The following is a 10,645-nucleotide window of genomic DNA, read 5'->3' as shown; positions in this document are numbered from 1 at the left end:
ACCCTTCATAAATGACCCCCAAAATGGACAATTTGACAACTCATAAGCATCTACTCATTGAATACTCATTATCCTTAATGAGTTATAAAAAAGTGATTAAGAATTAATCAAAGATTAATCCTTTCACTAATCTTTCTCTCTTTTATACTAATGAAGGACTCTAACTAACCACTAATCCTTGATTAATTCACACAATTGAGCACATCATTGGATAGAGCAAGGGAATACTAATCTGTGCATCAACAAATGTGTAAATTAATATAAAATAGGAGATTAATTAGACTCTAATTTTGGTCTCCTCTTTTAAGGCAAAATTAAGCAAAGAGAGTCAAATTCCTCCAATTGATGAAGAAATTGATGTAATTACGTGTTTTGATGCATCTAGATGCTCTCAAAACACTCAAAAACACTAATTTTGACTACTCACATGATCAATTTAGACTCCAATTAACACATTTTCTATTTTTTTGTCTCTTGAACTAGATTAATCACTCTTAATGACAAAAACCAGTCCATTAAGAGAAATTAGTCGAATTCAAGAATTTTTTGATGGTTCTAAGAAATTTTTTGAAAGATTATGCTTGCTAACACTCTAATGCAAACAATTTCAACAAAAAACACACAATTAAGCTAAAATTAATGATTTTAGTTCTATGTTTAATACTACAGAGAGCTAACATTCACTAAAAATTTGCATTCTACTGCATTGTTTGATGCAATGGATTCAAACTAAGTCTAGTACAAACTATGTGCAAGCCCTAAGAACATGAAAAACCACAACAACAACAACAATAAATTAAGCTAAAAAATAAGCAAAAAGCATTCTTTACAAAAACAAAAAAGAGAGCTATTTTACACCAAATCACACACAAATCACCATCAAATCCACATCTTTTTCATGGAAAACCATTAATAAAGACAATGACCAGTGGGGGTAATGCATAGATTAGAGGAAAAACGATGGACCACGAGATGGCTCCCCGCCGGCAACGGCGCCAAAAACGGTATGGCTCACCCTAACGCCCCCTGAGACACATCCAACAAGAGATTACCTGGTGAATCGCAACTATCGTGTGAGGATCTTTCCAATGGCCGAGCTCGTAACCCTTAAGGTCTCCAAGCTCTATAACTCCTTGAGAAGTAATTCCACTGTACCTCCTGCGCGGAGCGTTGTCACACGCCGCCACGTTGCACTACGGGTACTTGTCCCTCCTCTCACCTCACTTCACTCACACACACACTCACTAGCATGCATTAAGGAAGGAGAATAGCAAGAGCAAGACTAAATTGCACAATAGGAGAGTGTGTTATATTATGAGAGATATTCACTTATATACATGGCCATAAGTGTTCACACTCACTTAAACTGTGGTGGCCGACCGGGCACTTTAGGCTTATAAGAGGCCTAATGCTATTACAATGACTACTCTCATAATATGTCCATGAAGTAAATCACTTAGGACTTCATCCTATTTTTCTACCACACGCTCTTGAAGTGGGAATCACCATAATTACTCTGTCACACCATTACAGGCGCCCATTCAAGTTGTAGCTTTGGACACCATTGCTTTATATCTTGAATGTATGACCCTTTGGTGTATTTACCTTGACTCCTTGATGTAAGATAATGGCGGTGGGAATGGGTTAACACATGCTAGTTACTCCTTGAGATCTTTAATCCTTGTGATGAACTCATCCATTCAATCTCCCTCTTACATATGCTTAGACTCTAACTGCTTACACAAGTAGGCCACTCGTGCTTCGTTATGCACCTGGTAAAGCACAACAAGCACATCCCAAGCATGCTTTGCAGTTTTACATAAGCAGATATAAGGAGTAATGCTCATTTTCACTAAAAGTTCCACTAATGCATGTGCCTATACATGTCTAGTAAAGCACAGCAAGCACATCCCAAGCATGCTTCACAATTTTACATGAGCAAATATAAGAAGTAATGCTCCTTTTCACTAAAAGTACCACCAATGTATGTGTTTGCATCCTTGCCATCCCACTTGGCTTGTTCTGTAATGGGAGGTGTGGAGGTGGATGCCATAGTTACATTAGGTTACATGAGAACTCATAGGTTACATTATGGGAGGTGTGGAGGTGGATGCCATAGGTTACATGAGAACTCATATCACCATCCAAAGTATCACCTAACTTGTTTCACTGTGGAAGGTGTGGAGGCAAATGTCATAGTTACATCAAGTTACATCAGAACTCGTATCACCATCCAAAATACATGTGCTATACTATTTGCTAGCAAGAGAAGGATGCCCCAATGCCAATAAAAACAACATTCCAAAGCCCTTTGGTGAGACCAATACATGGCGCATCATGGAGGACCACCACTTGGTCCTATCAAGCTTATCCTTTAGGAAAGTATCTCAAATACATCATTGCCCCCATTCAGCCTACAAATAACTAATCTCTGACACAGAGATTCCTCACGAGGAGCGCGACTTGTATGAGGAGTTGATGGCACCTGCTCATGGCACACAAGCATCTACAGTAGCATTATTAGGAAGTGCTAGTACTAGTGCAGCAGCTGAGACGAGTGCGGCAGCTGACCCAGCATCATCCACTTCTGAGAGTGACAGATGAGCTCAAAGATGCAATGTCAAAGATGATGATGCCCCTATTTGCACAACGACAAATGTTGTTTTATTGTGTAAAAAACTTAAAATAAAACAAAAACAATTCGAAAATCCCTGTAGTAACCTTACAGTGTATGACTGAGCCCCAAAACACGAAATTTTTTTATTAATGTAGTTAACATCACACTCTAGGGTATACCTTCTCCTTCTAAGATGATAGCTCAATCTAAGACAATCAAAAGAGCAGCTTAAGGAGAAGATGACAAGGGGGTGAGAGCCGAGAGAACTTGCTCTAATATCAAGGAGATATCAAAGTAGGCACACACATATAGATGCAACAAGTAAGAAGAGATAGATGGAAGCATAACACTCAAAGTAGATTGATGAGAATGAGAGAAGTACAAGTGAAGTGACATGATATGGTCCCTTACACACACTCATAAGAGTGCGTACATACACTCAAAGGAAAAAACATCCTAAAAAGGGAAAAAGTGCCCCAGCCCATTATTAGCATGCGTCCATGCATCACTACCATATAAATGGCAACAACAAGAAGGGGGAGAAGCAGAAGAAATAGGAGGAGGAGGAGGAGCATGACTAGGATGAGGACGAGGAACAATAACAAGGATGTCGACATGTATGCCAATTAAGTTACATGATGTATATGCCCATGATGATATGTATGTCCATGATGGTATGCATATGTCCATGTTATTATGTATAGTAAGTCAGCATGAAAAACTCGTACAACGTGAATTGGGAAAAACTCCAATGTGAAAATCTATTTTCATGTTGGTCTTTGGCATGAAGATCTATTTTTCATGGCTTGAAAGCTCTTCTTCACGATTTGACATGGCATGAATGACTATGTTTTTTGGATAATGTTACCCAACATCATTTGATGATTTTCCATGCCTTATGCATCCAAATTGGGTCTCCAAAACATTGGAATTGTGATCTTAAACTCAATGAGACCCAATGAGCACAATATGTAGCAACTTTTTTGATGTTTCATTACTCTACTAAACTAATTAGCAAGAGTGATTTTTTGCTTTGTTAGTGTGTCCTAATCACTTGCTAACCTACCTATCTAATATATTGCAAGAAAAATAATAAAAATTAAACAAAAAGTTATATCTAAGCTCTGGACTTAGATTTAAATAAAAATCACTTACTAACCTACCTATCTACTATATTGCAAGAAAAACAATAAAAATCAAACAGAAGGTTAAATCTAAGCTCTAGGCTTATCCTAGAATACCAAAATTGCAAAATACTCCGAGATTTGAAGTTATTATATGCAACAATGCAATCTAAATGTACATAGCTAGTTCTTAGCATACTTTGAGAATAACTGAATAAACAGATTCATAACAAATCTAAGGGAAAATAGTAGAAAAGATAAAACACAGATTTCTTTTCTTTTTCTCTTGTCCTTCTTTACTCACCTTTCTAACCATATGCGGGAACCTCACTCACCACAACGGGCTATGGAATTCGCCAGAGAACAAATCAAGAAGTAAGACAATAGAAGCATAATGGCACGTTTAGCAACATCATAACAAATCTAAGGTGAAATAATAGAAAAATGAAAATATAGATTTCTTTATTTTTCTCTTCTCCTTTCTCACTCACCTTTCCAACCATATGCAGGAACCTCACTCACCACACTGGGCTATGGAATGCTCTTTTTCTAGAGAACAAATCAAGAAGTAAGACAATAGAAGCACAATGGCGCTCGGTAGCATCACCAAAAAAGTTATGGCCCGCTCTGCCTCTCTCCATAACTCTTTCTCATTCACAGAGAAAACCCAAACAAGAAGTTACATGTCGTGGGGAACTTACCAGAGAGCTCTTTGTTGTTGTACTCCTCTTGATCTCGGTTATTGTCCACTGGGTAGTTGCACACTCCTCTCTCTCGCACCTATAGTAGCTACACAAGCATAAGGATAGAGTAGCCAAGCAAGAGCCAGGATCAATTGCACAATAATGGGAGAGTGTGTTGCATTATGAGAGAAACTGATTGATATACGAGGCTATAAGTGTTCACACACATTGAAACTATGACCAACCGGGTGCCCAAGGCTTATAAGTGGGGCCTATTGCTTATACAATGCTTAATCTCATGATACATAGGTGAAGTACATTTGTCCTAGCTTGCTACAACACACTATTGGAGCAGGAATTGCCATAAGTATTTTGCCGGAAACCCATTATAGGTACCGTCCAAGTTATAGATTTGGACACCGTTACTTCATAACTTGTTCGTACATCCTGTTAATGTGTCCATCTTTGCTCTTTGATGTAGAATATTGGTGGCAGCATATGTTAATCTAAGAATGGGTTAACACGAGCCAAGTAATGCACAACACTAGTGTAAGGACTCTTTAAAGTAGTTATTACCAACTACTTGCCAAGTAATACACAACGCTAGTGTAAGGACTCTTTAAAGTAATTATTACCAACTACATGCCAAGTAATACACAATGCTAGTCTAAGGACGCTTTAAAGTAGTTATTACCAATTGCTTGTTGATGCAATCACTTCTTTCAATAATCTAGTCACTTTTGTAGGATTTCAAGGTTGCTATGCGTGGTTGGCCATCATGGTGGCTCTTGGGCTAGGAAAAGCATTTGTCTAGCAATGTGGTGGTTGTTTTTTAGGGATTGTATGAACAAGTCCTATGGCTCTCGCCAAAGAGTGTGATGGATTGGTGTGTTGCAAGTCGCAAATGTAGATGGAAACCGTTGCGCTAATCAAATTTCTTGCAAACTTTTTGGGCACAACAATCATCCCCATGTGGAAACCACCAAATTAGAGTAATTGTCTTGACTAATCTGACACTCCTAGATGTGAAATCTCCCTGAGTTGTCATGTTTAGAGCATTTGCATGAGAAACCATAGAACTAGTCCCGCCTCGTTTGAGACTACCTTGCATGAGAAACCATAGAATTAGTCCCATCTCGTTTGACGCCGCCTGGATGTGAAGCCTTCCTTAAGTGATCATATTCGGAAGCATGTGCATGTGAAACCGACGAACTAGGATGTGACAGATTGATTGTTGTGAGAGACCTACATGGTCCCACTAGGGTCCAAATGTGAAACCGCACCCTTAGGGGATCATGTATTCCATTAAATTTGGAGAGATGAGCTTGATTGGTGAGGGTAATTGTTAATGTGCTTTATGGGTGCAAGTGGCAATCAAAGGACGTGACACTTGCTCTGCTGTCACACACACACACACACACACACACACACATTGGCGGTAGCAGGGTGGGTGTGCAGAGGTTGAAGCCACTCTTCTGTTGGCCCTGCTTGTGGCCCCATCTCTTAGGCTAGGGAGGTACCAACATGCACATTACCCCTCTGTGTACGAAGCGCAATCGCTTCACCATAGAAATGTAGCAGCAAGCAAGCTAGCAGTATAAGGCATGCCTCTTGTAGTGTACATTTGGAGGCGTACATGGCATCTAGACAGTTGGGGGAGATGAAACCCTAATGAGGGTTTCACCTTGTTTTGCACACTCAGAAGGGGTACAACATGCATTTGAGCTCAAACCCATCTTGCTAGCAGTGTTTGTTTCGCCATGAGCACCTCCAGATTTATCAAATGTGTGACAGTTGGAGATGGGGCTGTGGGCAAGACCTGCATGCTCATATCTTACACCAGCAATACCTTCCCAACGGTAAGCCCACTACCTGCTTTGCAAGTGTTTATCCCTTCATTGCTAAGCAGCGTTAATTAATTTAAGTGTACTTTTTGCAGTCTGACTAGGGTTTAATTTCGCAGGTTGTTCTTTGTCCCAATGCATGCCTTACATGGCTGATTGATGTTTTATAGATTTTTTTTGGAAAGCCATTATTGATTCTGCAGTGTTTTAAATGCAATGTTTCCCTTCATCTTGGATGATGCCATGCCCAATACATATTTGGCATTTGCATGGACATGCAATCGCCATGGTCGTGCAATCTCCACACGGGTTTTTGCATGTGTTTCATGGACTAGTATGTGCATCTGGATTGGTTTGCCTGGCTTATCTTGATTTAAATTGGATTGCAGGAATATGTCCCCACTGTTTTTGATAATTTCAACGTGAATGTATCCGTGGATGGAAACACCGTCAACCTCGGGCTTTGGGACACTGCAGGTTTGAGCTCTCAGCTTCAACACAGCTAAGCTTCCAAGTCTCATCTGGATAGAGGTCGGACGTTGGGTCAGGTCTCGCTTCACATGTTTTCAGCCGTGTCATAAGTTCTTACTCCATAGTGTGGGATATGGAGTGGGAGTGCAAAAGGCCTCTTCAATGCCTGTTGTCGGTGGTAGTACAGTATTTAGTTTCAGCTGTGTCATTTGACTGCAAGTTCTTACTCCATAATGCGGGATATGGAGTAGAGTGCCAAATGCCTCATGAATGCTTTTTGTTGGTGTCTAGTACAATAGACATGCCACATGAGGACTAAGCTTTGTGGCATTTATCTTGGCTATCAGTTGACTGGAGTTCTGTGTGTTTCTACCATGTGTAGGTCAAGAAGATTACAATAGACTACGTCCACTTAGCTACAGAGCTGCAGATGTCTTTCTTCTGGCTTTTTCTCTTATCAGTAAGCCCAGCTATGAGAATGTCGTCAAGAAGGTGAACTGCTCTATAATGTGTACTTGTCTTTGGTTCTACACATTTACTAAACTGAAGGGTGTCTACCCTTTGATGTATGACACGGATGTGTTTTACAGTGGATTCCTGAGTTGAGGCACTACGCTCCGGGAGTTCCGGTCATTCTTGTTGGAACTAAACTAGGTGATTGTCAGTTTGCACATGTTCAGCCAATGAAATGCTTTTTCTCACACCATGGGTGTCCTCTTGTCCCCATGTGTGTCAATGGCTTAGTGCATTATGGGTTTGGTCTCTTGGAGTATTGATCTTATTTGTCAATTTTCTGTATGCATGCAGATCTGCGGGACAACAAACAGTTTTTTATGGATCATCCAGGTGCAGTGCCAATCACAAGTGCCTTTGTAAGAGCTCCTCCGATCTCCTTATATGATTTGAAATCTTGCAGGAGTTCCACTTTGGACTGTGCTTTGATTTAAATGTCCCGTGGGAGCTTCCACTGTATTGCCACAAACAAAATCATTGTAGTATCTATATTGTCAATCAGTGCAATATTTGTTTTTAGAGCTGGAAATATGAATAAAAACGTTTGCAGGGAGAGGAACTACAGAGGCAGATAGGAGCCGCGGCCTACATTGAATGCAGCGCGAAGACACAGCAGGTACTTCTTGACATTTAAAATCAGTTTTTCAGTGCCATATGCTTTTAGATTTAGAGATATTAGACTTTTTTTATTAGAGGAAGTTTATGTGAGTGGTTGGAATTGTGCCACAACCGTGCGGTGTGTTTGTGGTGTTAAATTTTGATGGAGTGCTCTTGCAGAATGTGAAGGCTGTTTTTGATGCTGCCATCAAGGTTGTGCTACAACCCCCAAGGCAAGGGAGGAAAAAGAAGTCACATCAAAAGAACTGTATCGTGATGTGATTGGAACCATACAGGATCTGCACTCATGTTCAAGAGACATGATTCAGAATTTAAGAAGTTAGTGATGCTACTTTGGTCGAAAAGGGCGATGGCTTATGTTCACCTCACAAGGGGCATGTAAAGATGAGAACGCAGTTTGTAACTTAGGTATAAGCATTTTGAGTCTCCTAAACAGGAGACTTCTTTCAAGGGATGAGCTCATTTCTACTAGTAATGATAGCCTTTTTCAGGGGATCTTTAGAGATTCTTATGAAGGCGAAGTGCTCATAAGCAGGACTCTTTTAGGAAGGATGTATAGTCATATGAATATTTTTTGGTGGTTCGGCAGCTGAGAATAGTCATATGAATATTTTTTGGTGGTGTGGCAGCTGAGAAGCCCAACATATAGTAATGTGAATTTTTGGAGTGCAATTGGGTTTGTGTTGGTCCTGCTTTCTGGCATTGCTTTGTGCTGGTTCATTCACTTGCACTTAACTTTTTCATCCAACTTAGATATTCGAATGTAGATGCTGTTTTTAGCTTAGGTCCTAGATTGCATGAAGATGGATGTTGGCATGATGCACATCTATTCTAGTTTGGCTCCAAGCTACTGGCTCAGTTGTGGTGGATTAATTGCCTCTATGTATGGCACAAGATCTTTTAACATGACACATGCATTGATTAAACCTTCACTTGACACTGCCATAAAGGTCCAGAGCTCAATGGTGGCCAATGATGACAACATGCAGAGTAGACATTCTGCCACGTTGTCTGAAAGGGTTCATTACTGCATTTTCTGACATGGTATATACAGCTCTGGTGCTCTTTGAGCAACAGCTTGGGTAAACTACCTTGGGCTGCCTCTTCACCTTGAAGGGAAGTGTCTTTCTCAAGTGCAAATCTCTTTTAAATAACAAGAATTCACATACTCAACTTGTAAAACTCACACAAATGTCACAACTCTCATTTGCATAATCAACTTTCTGATCTTGTTGCTACCCGGGTAGTTACGCCAGAGAAACTACCCTTGGGTAGCCCTTTAAATATGACATTCAACCTACACATAACAATGGGAAGTACATAATCACACAAGCTAATTAAGAATGCACATAAGTAACACTGATGACATGGTGATAGCCACCAAAAATACTGTTCAGCCATTCAAAAGCCTAAAGTTTCCATTTCATCTATGCATAACCCTAAGCCTGAAAGTTATGCCTAACCCTGAGTAGTTTTGTTGGCAGCCTCTTAATGAAATGAAAATTGAGAGCCCATGTTCAAAGACAATGTGTCATGTACACGAGATGGCCTTGGGTCTTTAACATAACCTATACAATGGTCATTGTCATGGTCCATAGCATCTTCATGGCCATGGTCTGCAAAATAATGCATCTTTGGGTCTTTTTAACGTTGGGCCTTGTATGAGTCTTGTGTGTGTGTCCACCCAAGATCGATACTCACAAATATATGCATGCAAAGCATGTCCAAGCCAATGTTAGTAGGCATAACACAAACATGCAAACAAAGGAAAGTAAAAGGGGTAACAACCAACCATAGGGTACGCCACTTGAGCTAGAGGAGGTCAAAGCAACCTTGACAAGCTTGTAGTCACAAAGCTTCAGTGTCCCATACCACACACCACGATCGTCATTATCACTAGCATAGTTAACTAGTTTGACTAGCACTCCCCACATAACCATAGGCTCCAAACCATATATACATTATGGTAAGCCATCACGAGCTAGAGGTCAAAGCAACCTTGGAAAGTCTGCATCCACAAGGGTTACATGTCCCATATCACGCACCCCTAGTTGTCATGGTTGCCATTGGTACAGCTAACCAATGGGCTAACACAAGTTGGATTTCTTGGAAGGAGACCCCTTTCCCAAGGTAGAGTTTCACATATGAACTTTGTCACAAATGAGCCACAAGCTGGGTTCCTTGGGAGGTCCCTCTTACAAGGGAGAGTTTCACATATGAACTCTCTCACAAATGAGCCACAAACCTAACTTTACTAGTTCAAATTGTGATATGAACTATGTTTGGCTAGCCTCTAAAACTAGCCACATTATGTCCTATCACAAGACATAACATTCTTCCCCTTCTAAACGAAAAGAAACAAAAGTCCTAATGTGATGACATGTTCTCAGATGAAACTTTATAACGTGCCCCTCTCCCAAGTGTTCCACATATGAACTCTCTCACAAATGAACCACAAACCCAACTATATAGCCCAATGACTAATTCACACTGCAATATAAACTATGTTCGACCAGCCTCTAATACTAGCCACATTATGTCCTATTAAACATGGTGAAGAAAATGGTCATTAGTCAAGGTCCATAGCATTCGCACAGTCATGATTTGAAGCATGCCATCGACTTTAACATGAGAGGATAAGTCAGGTTGCTTCTTGGGTAGTTTCGCTAGCAAAACTACCATGACAACCTATTCATCAAGATGTTAGTAGGGGGGATGCAAAGAATTAAGGGAAGTTCTAGAGATATCATCGAATTTCCTTGGGCCAGGTAGAGA

The 10,645-nt window shown here is 40.3% G+C and overlaps 1 protein-coding gene across 1 annotated transcript; it reads left to right on the top strand.

Annotated features, from left to right (window-relative positions):
• The first annotated feature begins 5,794 nt into the window (after positions 1 to 5,794).
• LOC147616883 (rac-like GTP-binding protein 5) lies at positions 5,795 to 8,542 on the top strand. The gene is made up of 7 exons (XM_086776527.1): positions 5,795 to 6,283; positions 6,658 to 6,745; positions 7,122 to 7,231; positions 7,330 to 7,393; positions 7,547 to 7,611; positions 7,803 to 7,868; positions 8,030 to 8,542. Exons 1-7 carry the CDS (start codon positions 6,185 to 6,187, stop codon positions 8,129 to 8,131), a joined length of 594 nt encoding a protein of 197 aa, XP_086632653.1. The 5' UTR covers positions 5,795 to 6,184; the 3' UTR covers positions 8,132 to 8,542.
• The last annotated feature ends 2,103 nt before the right edge of the window (positions 8,543 to 10,645 follow it).

The sequence above is a fragment of the Cibotium barometz genome, chromosome 37, assembly GCF_041138505.1.
Source record: "Cibotium barometz isolate CiBa-2024 chromosome 37, ASM4113850v1, whole genome shotgun sequence".
NCBI lineage: Eukaryota > Viridiplantae > Streptophyta > Polypodiopsida > Cyatheales > Cibotiaceae > Cibotium > Cibotium barometz.
This window is presented reverse-complemented; position numbering and strand designations above follow the sequence as displayed.